Here is a 22,916-nt window from a genome sequence, read left to right on the forward strand (position 1 = left end):
GTTCAATCCCTAGCCAGGGAGGTGATCCACGTGGTGTGGCAGACCTCTCCTGACCCGCCCGCTGCTCCCCTCAGCAGTGTACTTCTTCAGTCTGCCTGTTCTGCTCCCCACTCTGTCTCTGGTGAATCCTCTCACCCCAGTTCTATATGCATAAATAAATAAAATCTTTAAAAAAAATAATCTGTGACACTGGAACAGTAACATACTCTTCACTGAATTAAAGAGAGGGTCGGCCCAGGGCCTAGAATGTGATGGCAGATGTTATCAGGTCACACCTAAAGCTGAAGAAGGAGGATCCTAGAGGTTGAGGTGAATGGCACTGACCACCTGCCATCAGCACCTCCTCCAGAACCTCAGGGTTGGAGTAGTCTCCTGTATCCCAGCAGCTCTTTGGGGTGTCCATGGAGACCAGCTGCCTGCTGTATCTGACTGCCTCCGGGGCTCAGAATCTCACTCTTCTCTGTCTGCTCATCAGTAAGGATGAGTAAAAGAATCATTTGTCGTCCAGCCTACAGTTTCACTCCTTCCTAATGACCCTGCTGAAAGGTGTGAGCTGACCTGTGCCTATGCCCTGAGGGGGAAAGTGGGTGTGAGTCCTGGCTGTGTCACCTGTGACAGGAGCCTTAATTTCCCCTGACTTCAAGTAGGTCACAAAACCACAAAACAAACCCTAGTTTATAGCAAACACTACTTAACTACAGGATAGTATTATTTACTATTATGCATGATATTAATATGTACAGATCTTTTTCTAAAATGCGTATTAGATATATAATTTTCTTTCTTTTTTTTTAAGATTTATTTATTTATGCATACAGAACTGGGGTACAGGCCAGAGGTGTAGGGCATTGAGAGGACTCACCAGAGACAGAGAATGGAACAGGACAGGCCGACTGATGAAATATACTGCTGAGGGGAATAGTGGGCTGGCCAGGAGAGGTCTGCCGCGCCATGTGGTTCACCTCCGGGGCGGGGATCAAACTCATACTGAAGTGGCTTTAGCTTCTCAGGCCTGTGCTTTAACCCTCTGCGCCACCAGGGAGGGCCCTAGATATTTTATTTTCTTGTCTGTCTCCTTAGACACCTTTCACTTGCCAATTTATCTCATCTTAAAACCACATTGCCAGCTTATTTCTACTTTAAAGATGCTGGTTTAAAGATGTTGGGGTGTACCCAAGCCCCCGCCAGTGCAAGCAGAGTGCCTAGACCACAATGGGTAGTCACCCCCAAGAACAAACTCTCCCGGAAAGAAGGGGGCTCAAGGCTGGAAGGAACAGACTGACTCCAGGCTGCTTCTCTCCTCTGTCTCACTCCTTCAGCTTTGGCCACCTCCTCAGGCATGGCCTGGTGTCCATCCCAGGGCCTTCCTTGCTCACAGACACCTGATTCTCCATCTCTAAATGGACTTCTCCATCTTCTAAAATAGCTCTCTGTGGCTATCTGCTGAGAGCCCGTCCCACTCCAGGCAAGGAGAGGCCCCGCCAGTCCCTCCACACTGCTTTGGGAAAATAGCCCATTTCCATTTCTTTCCAGTCACTGTGCATGAAGGGGAACCTCTGGGCTGGGCTTGTCAACTCAGCATGGGGTGCCAGCCGGTGCAGGGAGGGTCAGGCGGGTGTAGTAGGCATGTGGATGTGGGCACCACCGTGGCGACCTCTTCCACAGGGTGAAGTCGGCTACTCCTGCAGCTCAGAGCTAAAAAAAGGAATCACTTGATTTGTTATTCATTCCACATGACATGTTCTTCACTTCATGTCCAAGCTGCACAATTACAGTTGTAAACAGCGAGTTTTGCATGACTTTTATTAAGCTCCCACAGCCTGGGAAGAGCAATTATTAGCTACACCACAGTGGGCCAACCTCGGAGAAAATGGTTCCAGCTCAGCACTCAGAGGCTAAGCCTCACGCTCCCTCAGCTTGTCTGCCATTCTATGGAGATCTTCACTGCTCAGACCTCTCTGGGGTGGGGGACAAGAAGAGAGGGACTGGATTTAGATCTGGACTTGGGTCTATGCTCTCTGACAAGTTATCTCACCCTTCTGAGCCTCAGCGTTCTCATCTGTAAAATTGGATGGGTGCTGAGATTTAAATTTTATTATTAATTTTATAGATGTGCAAATGGTATTGTGCTTTTTAAAAAATTCAGTTGTTATTGAAGTACCAATTTCATATCCTTGTTAGTGTTGTGATAGTACAGGACTTGCCCCGTGGGGCAGCCCCCCCACCACCGAAGCACCCACAGTCTTTCATGATAGTCCACTGTATCCTCCCCCTGCCTCCCTGTTTCCATGTATCTTACTCCCCCAGCCCTTCTGAAAACCAAAGATCTGTGGCCAGTTTTCAAGGATTGGCTCTAAAGTTTATCTTTGCCTGACCTTTTGTTTGGTTTTTCTGACCACCTCTAAGTGACACCATCCGTTACTTATCTTTACCCTGTGGCTTACTTCACTTCATGTAAGCCCTTTCAGCTCCATCCATGTTACTGCACTCATTTATCCTTTTTGGTTGGTGAGTAGTATTCTGTTGTGCACCTGTGTGCGTGTGTGAGACATCTGGATCCATTCCTCCTTTTTTTGAGCACTTAGCTTGTTTCCATAGCCTGGCTTTTGTACGTGGTGCTAAGATGTAAATAACACAGTTCTCTGTGCGGGCACTGGGGGTGTGCTCAGGAATTTGGGCTGTCTTTATCACTAGGGCAGTCCAGCATGTTTTGAGAGCCCGCTAATTTACATAAAAATAGAGTTAACAGGCCCTCCCTGGTGGCTCAGCGGGTTAAAGCACAGCACTGAGAATCTGAAGCCACTTCCGCATGAGTTCAATTCCCGCCTGCCCCGGAGGAGACCACATGGCGAGCCAGACCTCTCCTGACCCGCCCGCTGCTTCCCTCAGCAGTGTACTTCGTCGATCTGCCTGTTCTGCTCCCCACTCTGTCTCTGGTGAAGCCTCTCACTGCCCCTGAGCCTCTGGCCTGTACCCCAGTTCTGTATGAATAAATAAATAAATCTTTAAAAAAAAAATAGAGTTAACAGCAACTTCATTTATTGGTGAACGTTCCAGGCATCTTTAAATGTTTCATGTGTGTAATCTTAGTTTAAACTCAAAAGCTCTAGCATGTAGGTATGCTACTACCTGAGTTGTACAGAGGAGGAAATTAGGCCTCAAGTTCCATAACTCACTCAGGGTCACACACCTACCAAGTGGTGGCTTTAGAACCCAGGTGGCCCGTGCTTGGAGCCATGAGGCACGACTGACTTCCTGGTTTCATTAACTGTGTGGCCTCCACTCTTGGGAAGTCCTCCCGACGGAGGGAGAACAACAAACCCCCACTGGGTGGTGTGATGCAGACTTCCCACCTAGGAGAACATACTTGCTGGATGAATAAAGTTTGCGGTGAAGGTACAAATCTACTCTTTTTCCTTAGAATCTTCACAAAAACTGAATTGAATTTTCAGATTTCTCCCTGTGTACACTGTGACAGGTTCCAGAGACCGGGCAGATTAAATATACTACCCAGTTGATACTGCCCTTCCTCTTCCACATGGGCTTGGACCCGAAGCCCTGGTGAGTCTGCTATCTCTTCATTCATGCATCTATGCTTCTTGCCTTTGGAGTTCCCCTTTCCCATCTTCCCTAGAAAACCTCTACTCATAGATTTGGGGGCCAAAGCATCAGATGTGAAGTTCCCTGCCCCCCTTCTTACCTTTCAGGGCCCAGGGCCTTCTCTCCCTGCCCCACATCACAGCTGCTCTCACATGGTATTCTCCAACCTCTGTATCTGTGTAATCACGGTTGACAGCTATACATAAATTTGCTTACTTTGTTTATTGTCTTGCTCCACCACTAGATCACAAGTTCCTTGAGGGCAGGCTTTGTTTTCTGAGGTATCCTTATGCCTAGCACAAAAGCAGGTGTGGGGCAAGTTAATAAATGGGCCTGTTAATAAAGTTGTTGGATTTGGGAGCAACTGAAGGCCTCTTCCTAATGAAGACCTCTGGGTAACCCACCTGGGACACTGGCTTTGCACTTCTCAGGCTTCACCCAAAGCCTGATTCTCCATTTCTAAAATGGACTTAAACCACCTTTCTCATAGAGGCCTGCGAAGGTTAAGTGGGAAGTGCACAGGGCACTCAGCTCTCTGCCTGGGTTACAGGAAGCCTTTAACCAGTGTCTCATAATCACTGCTAGTTGTATTAGTCGTTGAGTCATGGGCTGCTTCACAGCATTTCAGTCAGTAGTGGACCACGTGTGACTGTGGTTTGGATTGGTGTGTAAAGCCCAGATGTATAGTAGTTTCACAGGCAGGTTTGCGTGATTACACTCTGACATTCACAGCGATCAGATCACCCAACACTGCATTTCTCAGGAGGAGACCCCATCATTAAGTGGCACATGACTCTTAGTATTACTACCGAAGATCAGGTCTGGCAAGACCTGTACCACTCTTTTAAACCCAGCCTTTGAGCTTGGGAGGTAGAGAGCTGTACCCTCTGGCACTGAGAACGAAGCCAGATCCTGGTCATTCTTGATGAGGGCAGTTGCTATGGACACAGCTTGGGCAAAAGTATGGGACCCTCCTTCCATCAGAGCTTCTTCGGCCACCAAGTCTTGCTGACACACAGAAGCTGGTCTGCTTTACCTAGCCCCTCCCAGAAGAGACTCAGATCCCAGGCATTCTGCCATTGGCATTGACTAACACTCACCTGGAATTTTCCATGACTCCCCTCCCCCCAACTCATGATGATCTCGGAGAGATTCCAGGATAAGGGAGATAACGTAGGGTATGGGCATTGAGTCTGAGGAGAGACCGTGCTTGATCTGCACAGGCACAGTGCCTACTGCCCAGCACTTTCCTTTCATCCATTTGGAACAGGACATGGCGAGGTCCCCCCATAGTGCACGTGGGGGCTCTGCTGCCCTTTGCACAACGTGCAGACCCGCAGGAAGTGGGCTGCACCATTTGTTGCTCCATCCTGCTGTTTCCTCATAGGTGATGCTGGCATTTTGGGTGGGGCATTCATTGTGCGGGCCTGCCCTATTTGACGCAGGAAGTTTGGCAGCTCTGGGACCTCCCTGTCCAACAGTAGCATCAGTGTGGGCCCATATATTGCCATGCATTGCCAAAGGTCTCCACCAAAGAAGGAACAAGCGTGAGAAACAGGCTCTGCGATTTTGGAATGGCTGGTGATCTTGAGGGGCGGGCTAAATGGTGTGTATATCCGGGTACCTTTAAGGATATGTTATTTCAACAAAGTTCCTAAGTAGATGTGTTCAGAATATAGCATGGGCATAAATGGATTCTTAGATTTGATTTTCTCAACTAACTCCATTGTCTGCACACTGCCTTTGTCCCGGCTGCCTTCTAACATCTATTCATTGTGGCGCGTTAGTCTGCCGGCGTAGAGCTTTTGTGGAGCCCTTGACGTTAACACTCTGTTAATATACTGGGAATTTAGACAGAGCTGGGCCCTCTAAATCAATCACTAGAGCAGTTTTTTTTTTTTCTTGCTCAAAAATACACTGTTAAATGCAGGAACATGTGTGGGAGTGGAGGTTGACTTGGGTGAAGGACACACTTTAAAGGAAATTTCATAACATTTTTCTGCAGGAAAAAGGACTTGCTGCTTTTAATTCTTGTAGAACTGGGCTACAGAACACATTTATGTCTCTGCAGTGTCTTTGCGTCTTCAGAGGAACCTGAGCTGCTCAGAAGCCACTCAGTCGTATTTGCCTGGGGCATCAGAGGTGCTTAAAAACATGTGCTGGATAAAGGAATGGTTAAATTTGTGGAAAAATTAAAGCCTTTTAAGTAATGATCACAAAATGGACTGAGCCAGTATTCATCTTCTCAGCACCTCTGGGGGGTTTTAGGGTGGCAAGATTTGCCCTGGCACCTACCCTTGGAAATTGACGACAATTGATGCCACCAGACTTTTCTCTCCTACAAAATCGGGGAGTGTCGTGGAAAGCCTAGGGGAAAGGCTAGCCAGAGAGCTGCCATCGAGAGATAGAGTGAGGAGGAGGAGCCTGTTGGTGCTAGTCCTCCTCCCCCAGATCTGCTACAAAGGGATGACGAGAAAGGGACCGGCCATTGCAAGGGAGTGGGTGGAGAGAAGGCATGCACTTTGATTCGTTTTTAAGGAAAGCATTATAGGGCAGATGTTTTGAGACCGAGGGAAAGAAGCCAGTAGAGAAAGGGGTCAGCTGTATGAGCAGAGAAAGAAGCAACATGCTGGGGGTGGGGACAGAGCAAAGACAGGAGACATGGGTCCTGGACACAAGAGAGACATTGCTTCTGTGGAGGCCTGAGGCTAGGGTAGAGGGGGCTCAAGAGACACAGGTCTGCAGGATAACCTGCAAATGGAGTGTGGGGATCTGGTTATGGACAAGAGTAGAGATTAGAAACCCTGCTGGGGAAAAGTGGATCAGACACTAAACAGCACCCAAAGAGGGGATACTAGACAGTACAGACAGTAATTTTTTTATGGGTCGAATTTGCCCATGTCCATGGTTTTTGTGGGTAGTACCGAGCACCCAGGGAACAGGGTGTGAAATGTGCAGGAGTTTACAAGATATTGTATCAAAGGCGCTCTCAACGGGTGATTGAAAGAATTTGGATGTAGCCCTCTTTTTTAGGGAGGTGGAGAGACCAGGAGAGAGCTGAAAGTAGAGGAGAAAAAAAAAAGTGGTTATTTCAAAGTGCCAGTGAGATTGGTAAGCAGGTATTTGGGAATAAGAGAGGGAGTAATCAAGATGAGCAGTGGCTGGAGGGGAGGGTATGATGAAGGATATGCAGGAGGCTGGCCACTGAGAGCTACCGGCTGGAGGTGGGGAACCAAAGGGAAGGAGGAGCAGCCCGTCCTGGAACTGAGGCCACTGCCTGGCGGGTCATTGATGGCCCAGATGCTGAAGGCTTGCCCAGTAGGGGGAGTTGCTGGCCTGATGCCAGAGGCTTGACAGATGTATCCAACCGCCTGGGAAGCACTTGGGTGGAGGATCCAATTGTGTAGAGGTTGGTGGGTCCATGGCCTGTGATGCTGGGAGCCCTGTTTTCACACCCTGTAGAGGGGCTGAAGTGTCACAGGCCCTGCAGGGAGAGGCAGGGTCAGCTCCTCCGCCTCCCGTCCCTGCCCACAGAATCAGCAGATGTAAAGCACACAAGAGTGGCCGTATCCTCCAGTAAGAGCCACTTTGGTAAGGACAGAAATCACTTTTGACTGGAAAGGACTGTCCTTAGAACAATCTTCTATAGCTGGTTTCAGAAAACTCCAGAGAAGGCTCAGGAGGGAGGTAAACCAGGGAAGATCAACAGGGAAAATAAACACAGCACATATTGGGATAAAAGGAGGGTGAGAAAACCCCAGAAAGGCAACAACAGCTCAATGGGAACACACTTGAGCCCTGGGGAAACTGGGAGGGAAGCAATAGAAAACAACCACTTCTACTGAGCTTGAGCTGTTGCAGGCCCTTCTGGGCCCCAGCTTTGTGTGGGGACAAAGCACCCACTTTGAAAGCTCCCTCTGTCCTGGGGCAGCAAGTACTCCCTCTCACTGCCTCACACTGCATTCAGTTTGGGATCAACAGGACTTGGTGGAACCCCTGCCCTGCCGGAAAAGGGATGGGAGTCAGTTACCCAAAAGTGAAGGGAGCTGTGCCAATCGTGACCTTGACAGACCATGGAAGCCTCCCTGGAAGGAGAAGAATAGGATGTCTGTGAGCAATAGCAGGCCAGGAAGAGTGAGTGTTTCAGGGCCACAGGTAGAAAGGGATAAAATGTAATCCTCCTTCTTTCTTCTTTTTTTATTTTTAAAGATTTATTGAATAAGTTAAATAAAGAAATAGGTTTATTTATTTATGCATACAGAAGTGAGGTACAGGTCAGAGATGCAGGGGCAGTGAGAAGATTCACCAGAGACAGAGTGGGGAGCAGAATAGGCAGATCTATTGAAGTACACTGCTGAGGGGAGCAGCAAGTGAGACAGGAGAGGTCTGTTACCCCATGTGGCTCAGCTCTCCACTGGGAATTGAACTCGTGCTGCAGCAGCTGCAGCTCACTTAGCAGTGCTGCGCTTTAACCTGGCTAACTTCACAGTGCTGCACTACAACTTGTTGTGCCATCAGGGAGGGCCCTAACCCGCCTTCTTTCTTTTGTAAGAAGCAGGATATAGTAAGGATATAGTACTGGTCCAAAGCTGGGTGGTGGAGCTGGGTATCCTAACTTCAACTCGTAGCTCAGCCACATGCTAATTAATATTCACTTATCTGAAAACCAGGATATTATTCCTGTACTTCTGGGTTATTTTTAGGACTAAATATAAAAAGTCTCATTAAATGGGAAATAATACAATTATTTTGTTTTCTTCAATCAGGAGGGAAAGAAAGGAACAGTGGTTTGCTGAACACTTGTGTTTCTGTGCCGTATGCTTGGCAAACACACTGTGAAATGAGCTACTATTCCAGCTACTATTTGCTATACAGCAGCCTAAGCCAAAATGTTGTGGTTGAAAACACATCCATTCTTTTAGCCAGGTTCTGAGGCTCAGCAATTTGGGCTCAGTTGGGCTCTGCCTTTCTTCTCTGCTCAGCTGAGCCCACTCAGCAAGCGGAGTCTGTCCCGGAGGCTGGCTGGCTGTCAGCTGGAGGAAGGGAGGCTGGGGGCCCGTGTGTTTCATCATTGGGCAGGCTAGCCTGCGCTGCTTCACGTGATCGTGCTGCCAGGGCAGAGAGAAAGCACCAGGGTGAATGCTTGAGGTTTCTGCTTGTGTTACACAAATGTTGTCATTGCCTAAAGTAAGGCACATGGCCAAGCCTAGAGAAGTAGATGCCACCTTTGAAAGGAAAGACCACAAAGTCACAATTGCACGGTGGTTTACAAGCAAGGGTGGGAGAAATCTGTGACATCGTGTGTAATATCACAATACCGTCATCTTCACTTCATGTTATTCTATCTATTCATTCATTCGCTCATAAGTATTTATTGTATGCTGGCCTTGTGATATGGCAAGAAAAGGAATCCACCCCCAAGGATGGTGTACCTTGCTAATACTTTCTCTGCCACAGTGCATTGTTCTAGCATTGTTCTCTGAGATCTGTAATAGCCAGTATGGACAATAGCTACACATTTCCGCCCCCCCAGAAAAGTAGGTTATACTCTTTCTAAAGAAGAGAAAGAGAGTGAGAGAGACTTGGAGCAGGTGAAATAGAGAGATTTATATTTGCAAATTAAAACCAGCACCAGTATTTTATCCACATGAAATCCATTTTTCTGGGTTAACTTCTCCCTGCTGGATCTTAACCTGCAGGTTTTATTACCAGGTTCTTTCCTCCATCTTCCTGGTCACTGCAGTTGCTGGTGAGTCCAGCTCCCCATTGACCGTATGTTAAGATCCCTGTCAAACATGCACACACATGTGAGGGTGTGCACACACCCCCCACATCCTCCCTCCCTGGGGATATCCAAAGCCCTTCTTAATTCAGCGCAGTAGAATGGAAAACTGTGTCAGGCCAGCAAGGGACAGGACTCCTTCATTGCTCACGGGGCCCAGGTAAACATGAGGCCTGGCACAGACTGTGTTTGGGGGATAAATACTGAGAATTTTGTTCATTAAATTATTCATCCTCGGGGCTATGGGGAAGTATTGTCCAAGATGCTGGCCCACACCTCAACAAAGCAACGCATAGTGGAGTCAGGAATATGAAACAGAGAACAGGGAGAGGGCACGACTGGATTTCTAAGCTGGAGTTCAGTGTTCCCGGAGTCATTTACTAACACATTTACTTACTCAGCTAACATGTTAAGTGTATATTAGATGCCAAGGAGTGGGTTGGGTCATAGAGGTTACAATAGTGGGCAAGACAAGTGCAGTTCCTGACCTCTGGGAACTTGGCGTGGCATGAGGAGAGACCAGCTCACAAGAGCGTTGCTACGGGCTAATACCACAGGCACTGGCCTAGTACAGCTCCCCGGTAGCCTTATGGAGCAAGTTCTGTCACTGCCTCCTGCTTTTACCAATAAGGGAGACAGTGAACAGCCAACTACGTTGTCTGTAGTCAAGCGGCTCGTGAATGAGAGCGAGAGTGGGCACTGGAAGGCACAGTTTGGATCCAGAGTCTGTCTTGCTGGAGTCAGCCCTGATCTTCTCCCTCACTAGACCAACTTCCCTGGGCAAATATTTTCCAACTCTCTGTGCTTTTCCTTAAGAGCAGGGATCCCTTTTGGTGATTCTCTAGCTAGCTAGGTGATTGCTTGGTGGGAAAGCCTAGCAAAATGGTGTGTCTGTCAGTTCTGATTTCATGATGTTCCAGTAACAAATGATCTCCAAATCCAAGTGTCTTACAATAACAAACTTGATCATACTGCAGGTCCGAGTCTTTTCTGACATTATTTCCCTCTTGCTGCAGCTCGTCAAAAGCAGCTGATGATAACAAAGGCGGCTCTAAACAAGTCGCTGCTTTGTTATCAGAAGACAAGCGAGATGGGGGGTGAGAGCTGCTGATCAGGCTGGCTGGGCTGCAAACCATCCCTTCGAGGGGATTGGAGAGATGGCTGCTCCTGTGGCATGAAACAGGAAGACACTCAGGCAGCTGTGGGTTCAAGTCAGGCTTGCTGAGTCTGCCGCAGTGCCGAGCGGCTGCTTCCCCACTCAGGTGCACAGTCAGAGGCAGAAATCAGGCACAATTAGCCTTTCTGCTCAAGGTGACTCCTGTTCTTCCTGCCACCTGCAGGCCCATAACTGAACTCTTCCAGAAGGGCCTGCAGATGCAGCCTGAGTCACCCCTAACTAAGCTCACGTTCCAGATGTGACTCAGAAGACAGAAAACCCTTGAGGTGTTCTAATAAGCACTTTAGCCTGAAGCTGTCCAAACTCTCCAGCCCCCAAGCTACTTTTCCAGCCTTGTCACCCCGCCCCCACCACCGGCTCTGGCCAGAGGCTATTCTTATACCCTTCAGTGGGCTGCTCCACTGGGATCATGCCCCTTCCCTCCCTCTTCCCCAGGGCCTGGCTCTGGCCTAGTGCTCCAGCGGCCACCCAGGACTGCCAGCTGCATTAACTGGACTGACGGTTGTCAGCCAGATACATTCTTCCTCAAACCTGGAGGAATCTTGTGCATGTCCTCTCCTGTCCCCCACCAGGTAAATGGGCTCATAAGGGGGAGGTCTGAGTTAGGCACCTCACTTTCCCCATTACAGTGCTCCTTCTCAGTTACCACAAGAGGGATGTTTATAAAAGCTCCCACTCTTTCCACACACCTGGTTCTAGGGTTAGTGAACGTAAGATCACTTTGGAAATTACTCCTCTTCATTCCTGATTTAGCACCAGAATCCCGTGGCCCTCAGCATGATAACAAACCTCTGTGTCAAGGGGTTAATGACCAGTAACCAAGCCTTTAAATCAGCTCGCCCTGTCTGCCCAGGGGCCAGCAGCTCATTCTTTGGTAGCGAGGTCAGAGTCCTGTTCCCACACATTATGTGTGTCATGGTCACCGCTGTAAATTGAAGTGACTGAAGCCAGGTTCTGCTCCCTTCTTCTATCAACCATACCTGCAACCAGCTGCTGACTCAGTGAACCCTTCCCTCAAGCTGGCTGGCCTGTCCTGCTCAGGACAGGGCTCACAGAGGTGAGGAGGGTCAAGGTAGCAGAACCAGCAGTCCCCTCCCTGCTGGGTCTTTTCTTGCCTCTTATGAAAATACCCATTCCCAACCTGCCGACTTGCTGCCCTGAGGTCCAGTGATCCTGTTTGCAGCTATCAGTATTGCAAGTACATCATCCCTCACCACTGCATCGCACAGGTCAGGAAGCCAAGAGTTGGAGTGGCTTGCCAGCTAGGGAGGGAGGCTCAGAGGTGCTGAGTGGAGACCCAGCCGGCCTTGGAAGTCCACATCCTCCATCTTTCTCCTAACCCAGTGCTTCTCCAGTGCTCACATGTACCAGATGTACCTGAAGAGGTTGTGAAACATGGGCTCCTGAGCCCTGCCCTCAGCTTTGGCTTCAGACCTCAGTTTCAGTCTAGGTTTGGGTTCCAACATGTGCGTTTCACACAAGTTCTCAGACAGTGCTGGGGCCACATTTTGAGAACGGTCATCCTAAACAGTGGTGCTTCCTAATGTCTTGGCCAGCCTCATCAGAATCTTGAAAGCAGTGGACCCACAGATCGGGGTCCAGCTCCCTCCATAATAGGGAGACTTGACAACCAAGAGGTAAAGGGTGCGCTCCCCATTTCTCCCCTAGGCTAACCCAGTTCTCCCTTATACAGCTAGCTTTCGCCTTTGGCTGCCCATTGACACCACCTGAAGAAATCTTAGTGCCTCGCTCCCACCCCTAAGATGGTGACTCATGACTTTTAAGTGATTCTAAAATGATTCTAGATGATTCTGAAATGCAGCCAAGAGCATGACCTTAGCTTGATTGCATTTAAGAGTATTTCCTCTTCCTCTGTCCTCCCCAGTTCATTTGCTTTCAAATCTTTCTCCTCTTCCTAGGTCCAGCATATACCCCCTCCTCCAGGAAGCCCTCCCTATTGCAGTGACCAGACTATAGCTTGGCCTTTTAGTGATCTTTGCCAATACCCCCCCCCATTTTGATAATACGTAATCACCCCGCTGTGAGTGATTTTTGACTTCTGTACTGCATCACTCTCTTAGTGTATTCCCGGGCCCCCACTGAGAGCTGTGTTTTTTATTCTTTATGGGACTAGAGCAGCCCTCTGGAATGCAAATATCTGCTAAGTATCCAAAAAGAGACACAGGACCCTGGTTCACTGTGGATTGCTCTTCCCAGGAGACCACCCTGCAAACGGGGTGCTGCCCCCCGCACCCTCTCCCGGAAGGCTTTCACCCTCGTATAAAGAGTGGCCTGCTGTGGCTTACCTCTTCCGTCCTCCATACCATTCCCTGGCGCTGAAGGCTTTAGCCAAATAGTGACACTGGGCCCCATGCCAGAGGGTCCATGAGAGTATCTCTAAGACACCTCATTTTTCAAAAGCACCCACTTAGTGTTGCCAAGGAAACATCACTTGATGGCAGAAATAACGCATCTCAAGATCCGCATGCCCACCGTTTGGTGGAGAGCCTGTGCTTCTGATAAGCCTTGAAAATGTTTGCATTATTAAGTAATTCAACCAGCCCCAGTTGGCTCCGTGTTCCTGATCCCCTGCCCATCCCATGATTCCTTTTTTTTTTTAATAGGCATATATTTTTCTTTTTTAAAAGATTTTTATTTATTTATACATACAGAACTGGGGTACAGGCCAGAGGTGCAGGTGTGGTTAAGAGGATTCACCAGAGACAGAGTGGGGAGCAGAACAGGCAGATTGATGAAGTACACTGCTGAGGGGAGCAGCGGGTGAGACAGGAGAGGTCTGCTGAGCCATGCGGGTCACCTCCCGATTGGGGATCCACTCTAGCTGAAACAGCTGTGGCTGGCTTTGCAGTGCTGCTCTTAAACCCATTCAGCCACCAGGGAATCCCATGATTCTTGCCACTCAGCTTCCACTGGTCTCTGGGAGGACGCCAGAGTTTCCATAGAGGTCTAGATATAGTGATGTAGGTATCAAAGTCTAGGTAGAAGAAGAAACTGAATGAAAAATACGTAAGCAGGGAAGCAGAAGACCTGATGAAGATTGGAAAGTGTAGGCAAAAGCCTACCTACCCAAATGTTTACAGTTTCCTGTTGATGGGAACAACCTAACAAGGGTTTAGTAACCCTGAATGTCCTCCTTCTGAAGAAGACCTCATGTTCTAAAGCAGAGATCATCCAGCTTTTAGTAAACTAAAGATGCTCTGTCAACGTGTGCTTGAACAAAATGTTAGATGAAATGTTGTTGAGCTGGTTTGGGAGGCTTGGGAGGGGGTGAGAGGTTCAACCCAGCCTGAGGGGAGGCTCTGCAGAGGATGGGGATGGCACCCGGGCTGCTTGACCTGGGAGTGGGATGAAGGCTCTGAACTGCCAAGAACTCAGCCTGGTGGCTCAGGGGTTAAGTCTCAGCACTATGAAGCTGTCCGAAGCCACTGCAGCCTAAGCTCGATCCCAGGCCAGGGAGCGGACCCACCTGGACAGCAGACCTCCCCTTGTCTCACCCGCTGCGCCCCTCAGCAGTGGATTTCATTGAATCTGCCTGTCCTGCTCCCCACTCTGTGTCTGATGAACCACTCACCCCCACACTTCTGGCCTGTACTTGAGGTCTTGTAGGCATAAATCTTAAAAAAAAAGAACTCAGCCTCTCCTGTGCAGGGAAGATAAAGAGCCACTTTTTCTGCTGTGGACCCTATGAAGGTACAGGCTTTTAAAACCTTCTTAACATCAGTTTCCTTATCTCTAAAACTGGAAGGTGACCAGGTGACCGGGAGAATAGAAATGACGTGCAGGTGTACAAGAACATACTTGTTTTCCGCCCCCGTCCTTCCTGGGGGACGGCTCCCCCAGGGCAGCTGCCATTAGTGAGTTATGCTTACGCATGTGAGGGGGCAGCTGCAGCTCCCAGGTGCAGCTCAACCTGAGAGAGACAGGAGGACACCTGCTGAGGATGCAGGTGGAGGTGGGGGAGTCTTGACTTTTCTGGAGACGAGGTGACAGGACAGAGGGAGCCTCCAGTCCCCAGGTTTTTTGTTTGGCCCTGTGACCCCATGGCATGTACACTGGGAGCGCGGTGGGCATCATGGTAGGCTGTCCAGTTCAGCCACTGTCCTTCCTCCCACCTCTAGCGTGAGCGAGAGGAAAGGCCACTCGTGTGAGACCTGAGATGTGAATGTGTTTGTTCTTTTACCTTGCCTGTGATTTTTCTTTTTCTTGAAAGCATGAAAATGAAAAGCCTGAAATCGGGTTTGTTGCCCTGCTGAGCTGTATGGGGCTGAGCGCAGAATGAGCAGAATCAATCATTTGCAGCCCGGGAGGAGCTGAGTGGTCTGGGATGTGGTTTCTGTGCCCCGGGGGTTTGTAAAACATCCCGCAGACAGTGTAATGGCTTGCCCTCCTCCTCTGTTGTGAGATGTGGGAGGGACATTGCTGCCTTCACTCTTTGTGCTGTTATATTGCGGCCTTTCACTAAAATCCCCTCCGGCCCTCTGCCACTCCCTCCGTCCAGGCCCCCAATTCGGGCAAAAGGGGTTACGGTGGATGACTGGATCATCTTTATCCTCGCCATCACCTGGAGGGACCAGAGGGAGACCATTGAGGTGAGACATCCAGAGTGTGCCTCCACAGCCAAACTGCCTCAGTTTACCTCTCAGAACCTGTTTTCCAACCGTGTGACTTTGGACAGGACTTAGTTTCTTCATCTACAAGCTGGGAATGATAGTAGCCTCTGCTGCTAGCTACTCTGTTTCATAGAGTTATTAGTTAGGCTTCAGAGCAACAAAGCTTATAAATCACTTCCTGTTGAACTAAAACTATTTCAGCTTTTTTTTTAAGATTTATTTATTTATGCATTATGCATACAGAACTGGGGTACAAGCCAGAGGTGTAGGGGCAGTGAGAGGATTCACCAGAGACAGAGCGGGGAGCAGAACAGACCCACTGACGAAGTACACTTCTGAGGGAAGCAGCGGGTGGGTCAGGAGAGGTCTGCTGTGCCATGTGGTCACCTCTGGGGTGGGGGATCGAATTCATGCTGCAGGGGCTTTAGCTTCTTAGTGCTGTGCTTTAACTCGCTGCGCCACCAGGGAGGGCCCCTATTTCGGCTTTCATGCTAGCAATCTTAGGCAGTGGTGTTCAACTCCAGCATAACTGGCGGTTGGAGCTGGATCATTCTTTGCTGTGGGGGACTGTCTGATACATTACACTGTAGGATGCTCAGTAACATCTCTGACCTCAGTAAACTAGTTGTGTGTAACAGAGCCATTGACACAACCAAAAATGTCTCCAAATATCCCCAGAGACCCCCTCATGTTTGAGTTACTGATTGTCAAGGTTGCCCCCTGTTAAGAACTTTATATCTAAGTCATTTCTGGCTTCAACCTCCAAGATCCACCATGCTCAGCAAGCATAACTGTGCAGGTACCAAAAGTGGGGTCTCTTACACAAAATTGTTCTGCCTCTTTTGCTTTCAGGCTGTTTATTGATTCAGTCCACTGTGGGCTGGGCTTCTGGGGTGTCCAGATGATGACTGGCGAGTCTGCTTTGCCATTCTCTTGATCTGCCAGCACTGTGGTTACATCACTCAAGATGCACTTTGTTATTTGCTTCTTAAATAAAAAGCAACTGCCCGTCCCTATTATGATTTTCTTGGACTGTGGAGCAGGGAACAGCTCTGATGACAGCTGTCCCAGACAGCACATGCACACATCTCTCTCAGAGCCTCCCCCAAGGCACTTCAGAGCAGCTAAGTGGGTAGAACTGATTTCAGCTATTACCTGGGCTGGACCTGAGGAGCCAGCCCTGGAGAAGAGGGTCAGGCCCCGCTGATGGGGAGGAGAGTAAAGCTGTTGCTAGACGGCTGGCTGTCCTTGTGCAGCCTACATGCTGTAGTATACTGAAGTCGGGACCTCAGTATACTGAGTGCTAAGAGCTGCCCCCTCTGTCCTGAGAGGTTCTGGAGCAGTCAACTCAAGAACATAAAAATGTGTGCACCTTGCTGGTGGGAATGCAAACGACTACAACCACTATGGAAAACTGTTTGGAGGTTCCTCAAACTGCTAAAAATGGAGCTTCCATATGACCCAGAAATCCCACTCCTAGGTATCTACCCCAAAAGACACAAAAACACTGATTCAAAAAGACACCTGCACCCCATGTTTATTGCTGCTTTATTTATAATAGGAAAAACATGGAAGCAATCCAAATGCCCAATAGTGGATGGATTAAAAAGATGTGGTACATATACACAATGGAATATTACTCAGCAACCAAAAAAATTAATACATGCTTTTTGCAGCAAGATGGATAGAGCTGGAAAAGTTCATGCATAGTGAAATAAACCAGAAAGAAAAGGAAAAATACCCAATGGTTTCTCTCATAGCAGGAGTATAAAGGACCAGGGGAGAAAATAATGGTAAGGATGAACAACTATATACCAGAGACATGTTACGGGGCTGGAATGGGGAATGGGATCAAAAACGGTGGGGGGAGGGAAGTGCACAGGACTATGGTGATGGCACATGGGTGATTTGGTGATGGGAAACCCACGGAGATTACAACTGAGATGGGAAAAGGCACAAAATGATGTAAAAATAAACATATTATTTAAAAAAACAACAACAATAAGGAAGGCAGACCCTCCCCGGTGGCACAGGGATCAAAGTCTCAGCTCTGTGAAGTTATGTCCAGCCACTGTGGCATGAGTTCGATACCCGGATCTCTCCTGTCCTGCCCACTGCTCCCCTCAGCAATGGATTTCAGTAGATCCCCCTGTTCTGTCTCTGGTAAGTCCTCTCACTTCCTGCACCTCTGACCTGCACCCCAGTTTTTAGATGCATAAATAAACAAAAGTAAATATTTAATTAAAATTATAATGAAAAAAAAAATGTGTGCACCTTTGGAAGGAAGCCTGGGTGGCAAGCTGCTCCCTGTGTTTTTGTATATCCAAGGAGACTTTCGAAGATGGATAATTTTCATTTCTCTTTTCAAAGTAACAAGAGTCCAAGTAGACAAGTAGAGAAAGTAAAGTTGAAGGGATCCTGGTATGTCCGTTTCCCCAACAGGTCCCAAGACTTTTCATCTTTGTATCCTCAGAACCCAACATAAAAATTGTTTGCTGATGGACTACATGGATGAGCTATCTAACCACATCTTGTTCATTTCCTCCATCTCACCAGTCACCAAGTTCTCCCTCAATTCCAAATGCAGAGCAAGAGACCAGCTTGTACTGGAATGAATGGAAACCAAGACCCAAGACCGTACAAAGGTTCAGGGTGGGAATGAGAAGCCCACCTCTTCTCCAGTCTAGGGTGGATAGGCTTTCCTTGCCTGAGTTCCGGTCCATGACCCCATCCCTGTGCCACGTAAAACGTAAAAGCAGTTTACGTTCTGCTCCTGGTCAGAACCTTGGTCACTGTGACCCTTCACTTCTGTATTGGGAAGAATCCGTCACCTTAGGAATTTTGATGTTTAATGGATTCACCAAACCTGATAACTTGTAAGTTGACCTTAGAGAGTATATCCTTGCTGTAGTGTCTTCCATTTGTCCCTCTGGATCATGCTCATCTTTCCCTTCCACCCTGCAAGGCTGACTTTATAGTGTTTAAGTGAGTCCCATGATCACTGATTTGCAGTTGTGCTCTGCCAAATGGGCTGACCCAGCAGGAGAACTTCATGAGAAAAAGGGTGAGGCCCTCCTGTTGGCACTACAAGTTAGGGCACAGCACTGCAAGCTGGCTGCAGCCCCTTCAGTGCGAATTCCATCCCCAGCTCCGGAGGTGATCCTGACTTCCCTTGCTCCCCTCAGCAGTGTACTTCCTTGATCTGCATGTTCTGCTCCCCACTTTGTCTCTGGTGAATCCTCTCACCGCCCCTGTACCTCTGGCCTGTACCCCAATTCTGTATGCATAAATACATAAATCTTTTTAAAAAGAACGAAAAAAAGAGGATGAAATTGGAGCATTAATTCACCACTTCTTCCAAACTGCCTCTTCCATGGATTCTTCTCTCAAATTAAACTTCTTTCACTTTTATCTTAATGGTGCTAGTATCTGCTGCTCTATTCTCATCCCTTTGGACCAGAGCGGCAACAGCTCCATGTTTCTATGCTGGGGGAACTGTGTCTCCTTACACCACTGAGAACTGTGCCTCTAAAGCGCCCACCTCAGCTTCTTCTCTATTGAGTGTACCATATCTGTTTCCTCCTGGGATCTTGCCTGATACATTTACCTGAGACTCTTCGTATATTTGAAGTGACCCTGCCCGCACTTCAGCTCCTTTGAACTCCCAAAGATCAAAAATGACATCACCCTCAGGCCACCCCTCACTTGCCCTCCTGACCTAGATTGTCCTTCTCATCCCAGGGCCTTTTATGTTTTGTGGCCACATTTAAAAAGCCCTTGTCAACCACCCTCTTTTACTAGAATATTACTATACTTCTTTGTATCATTTGAAATTAGTCAAAAATATTTGCCAGTGAGAATCTTTGAATAGGTCGAGAGAAAAAGAGGGCCCACCCTAAAGTATAAAAGCATAGTCTCTCAGCTTGCTCAAAGGTCTGCGCTAGGTAGGGGTTTAATTCTTTAGCAATATGAAGAGAAGAGCTCACAGACCCAGGAATGTCTCATCCCTTGTTGGGAATCACTACTTGAAGTTAGGGAAGTCAGTGAAAATTTGCAGGCCAGAAGTCACGTGTCTTTCATCTAGCCCAGAGTCAGCATATGTGGCCCACAGATGACCATCAGTTTTGTTACTAAAACATAATGAACGCAACCATCCATGTAAGGGGAGGTCTGCGGCTGAGTTTATGCTACCCAGCAGCGTTTCATCGAGATTCTGTGGCCCTCTGCGCTGAGGCGTCTACTGTGCTCCTTTAAAGGGTCTGCTTACAAGACTGGCCCCTTGACGGGTGTCTGGAAACATGGAGGATTTCCACCAACTGATAATAGACTCATGGTACTATGACAGTATAAGCATATGATTTATGCTAAACCCTGCTCTCCTGGAAGTCTGGGATTTTGGTGTGTGCCAGGCAGAGACTGTCTCCCTGACCAGTCCACAGTAAAAACCCTGGGCTCTGAGTTTCTAATGTGCTTTCCTAATAGCACTTTGCAAGTGTTGTCTCAATCTCTTCCTAGGGGAGTCCTGTGTGGCCACTGGGAGAGATCTCTTAGCAGCTTGCACCTGGTTTTTGTTTCCCCTTTGCTGACTTGGTATGTGTCTTTTCACTGTAATAAGCCATTGCCACGAGGGCAGCTAGATGCTGAGACTTACATGGAGTCCTACTGGATCATTCAAAGTGGGGATGGTCTCGCAAATACGTCTGCAAAGCCAAAATATTTGCCTCCCGGCCCTTTAAGAAAACATTTGCCAACTCCTGCTCCACCCAGTGTCAGTATGAATGGAAATTTCATGTTACCTGTCTCCCATCCCACAAGACTATGCCTCCCTTGAAGACATGGGCTAGGTCTTTGTTCTTGCCACCAGGCACAGTATCTTGCACAAAATATTTATGGAGAGAGGAAGTCAGCAAGTCTGAGAAAGTAGGTGGAATAAATGTTTTTAAATTGTAGGTGGTGAAATCAATTTAGATAGCTATGACCAATGTTTTTCAATGAAAGAACAACAGAAATGCCAGAGGACATTGCACTTAGTAAGGCTGTTTAATTTCTTGAAAATTCTGTTTCAGTTTCTAGTGTGTCCCAGGTACCTGCTAGATCATGTAAATGGGTTTCTTCTTGTCTGGAGCAACAGAAGATATTTTGATGGCCACTGAGCTGTGATCTCTTTGCCAGCTGCTAGGGGAGGAGCCCCGCTGCTCCCCTCTACCTCCCAGGGCTTTGACATTTCCCTTCACTCTTCCCCCACCCCAGAACGTGTACTACACGAGCAGTCAGCAGCTCCACGTGGGCATCCTGAGCCCCACGATCGATGACGATGACAACCGGTGCCTGGTGGATGTCAACAGTCGGCCACGGCTCATCGAGTGCAGTTACGCCAAAGCCAAGAGAATGAAGCTTCACTGGCAGTTCTCTCAGGTGAGAGCCCCAGGAGGAGCAGCTGGGGAGGCCCAGGGGTCAGAGAGGGCGGGGGCGGAAGGCAGGAGGAGGAACACTGTGGCAGTAGGGTGGCTGTGCTTCCAGGCCCATGCTTGGGATTGACTGAGCACCCACTATGTGCCGTTTCACATGTGAGCTCACTGACTCCAGAAGTGGGCCTGAGAGAGGTTAGATTCTTGCTGTTGCTTGTGTTTGCTTATCATTTTATTTAATTTTGGGGCATAAGGAAATAGTCTTGGGAGGGGAGGGGGGGAGACACCAGCCCAAAGGAGCAGCACTGGGGTTTAGACTCAGGTCTAATATGAACCCTCATAATTCTACTACCCTTCTCATGAAATGAAAGCCCCAGTCACACAGGGCTGAGCTGGGTTGCGTTGTCTCAGGCCTGGGACCCCCCCTCTGCCTATCCTCCAGTGTGGGGTCACTCTAGAGGATGAGATTCCCTTGTAGGACAGTGTTCTGGGCCATTTCTGAAGGCAGCACACTAGTGAGCATGGAACATCTCTTTATTAAGTCCCCATCACTTCTGGGCCCCCTGGTTGACTTCCAGTTGCTCTTCATTGGCCTCATTATAAAATGTTGCCCAAGGATCAAGACATTCAGTTGCAGGCAGCTTGCAGCTTTGCAGAGAATCTCTGCCTCCTCTGTGAGGCTCCAGCTCCCAGGGAATCCACTAAGTTAGGGTCACTTTCTACTCACAGCCAGGGATGCCCACCTTTCAGGAGTGCAGAGAAAGTATTAATAACAGGAAGAGAAGGGTCTGTGGGGCCTCAGGGCAGTTTCCAGACAACTCAGGAAGGAAATATCTGTATTCATGGGACTAAGTGGCAAAAGCCTCAAGTGAACCTCTGAGGGAGCTACTTCTGCTCTGGAGAGATGCTGGTGGCGCACCTCTCTCTTGCAGTGGAGTGGGGGAAGGAGAGGCCTCAGCTCTATGTTCTCCAGTGGCCCTGTGGTATAGCATGTGGAACCCAAGGACTGAGCATGATCCTTAGTCAGGTCCTACATGGGTGATGAAGGTCAATGCTGAGTGGTAAATTCAACACAAGATCATAGATTTGGGGACTAGTTGGCAAGCAGATGCTAGAGTCCATTCTAAGGCTGTGTGGCCCAGGAAAGCAAGTTTGGGGACATAGCACAGGGAGCCATCTGGGGTGCTCCTGAGGGCAGGTGTGGAGATCTGTGACCGCTTCCCAAGTCCATGCTGAGCCTACAGGGTGTGGGCTTGTGGACAGAGCACAGGGCCTGGTGACCCTGCCCCTGCCCTGTCTGTATGACTTTTGAGCTGTGTTGCAAACTGTAAAGTTCGGTCCCAGAAGAGACTTGCTTACCTTCTGGACACCTGCATATCTTAACTCTCTCTAGTCTCACAATAAGCGTATGTGATAAATCACTATCCTTACTTTATAGGTGAGGAAAATGAGGCACAGAGATGTTAAGTAATATGTCCAAGGAGCCCCTGATGGGTAGTATTCATGAACTGCTTGAAATTCCCTTTTCTTACTTCTAGTCATTGGCGTATATTTGAAGTAACCACCTAGAAGGTCTGGTCAGGGTTGAGCTTTGAGAATAAAGACATACCTTTCTCTCTCTGTCTCTCAGGACTACATCTCCTCTCTTCTGTCCTTTATATCTATAAGCAAAGGGAGGCCTGGGGGTGTGTAGACAGAGAGGAAGGCTGGGTGTAGGCTTAGTGGGGAAGTGGCTGATGTTTCTCTTGTGGGTCTACGTACAAACTTGCCTTGCAGGCTGGAGGTAATGGGAAGAAACAGAAATAGAAATGTCGTCATGGAGATGAGTAGGGCTCACTTTGTTAGGGTAACAGGAACCATTCCATTGGAGAGTCTGTGCAAGGGCCACATCAGGTCAGGCTCTGCTGCCTCCAGCCAGATCTTCCAGGCCTCTGAGTTCAGCTTCTTCCAGGAGACTGTGAATGACACATGCAGGAAGGTGGTGGTGGTGGATGGGACAGAGTTGGGGCTTTCAGAAGAGGTAGCTCCTTGAGTTTGTAGGAGATTGCTCCATGTAAAAGTCGTGAAGAATGTCCAGGGGAGGGAAAAGCAAAAGCTGCAAAGCATCAAATCCACATTCTGGGAGCTGTAGGCAGTCGTAGATGGCTCATCCCGGAGAGTGTGGTGTGGAGTAGCCAACGTGAGCCTGACTAGATCAGGTTCTCAAGGCCAATTGGGAGTGAAAATGCGCCATGGGGAGACTAATGTGTTTAGGTCTGTGCTTTTGAAAGCCCCTATGGCAGGAACGATGGAGCTGAATAAGAAGGGGAGATTCTAAA

General features: G+C 48.5%; 1 protein-coding gene across 1 annotated transcript in view; it reads left to right on the forward strand.

The window, feature by feature from the left end:
- Positions 1–22,916, forward strand: part of GALNT18 (polypeptide N-acetylgalactosaminyltransferase 18) — a 309,423-nt gene that overhangs the window by 276,437 nt on the left and 10,070 nt on the right. Inside the window, exon 10 of the mRNA XM_004683042.2 lies at positions 20,441–20,605. Coding sequence (XP_004683099.1) covers positions 20,441–20,605 — 165 coding nt within the window. The remainder of the gene's footprint in view (positions 1–20,440; positions 20,606–22,916) is intronic.

The sequence above is a fragment of the Condylura cristata genome, unplaced genomic scaffold, assembly GCF_000260355.1.
Source record: "Condylura cristata isolate star-nosed mole 26May11 unplaced genomic scaffold, ConCri1.0 scaffold00015, whole genome shotgun sequence".
Lineage (NCBI taxonomy): Eukaryota > Metazoa > Chordata > Mammalia > Eulipotyphla > Talpidae > Condylura > Condylura cristata.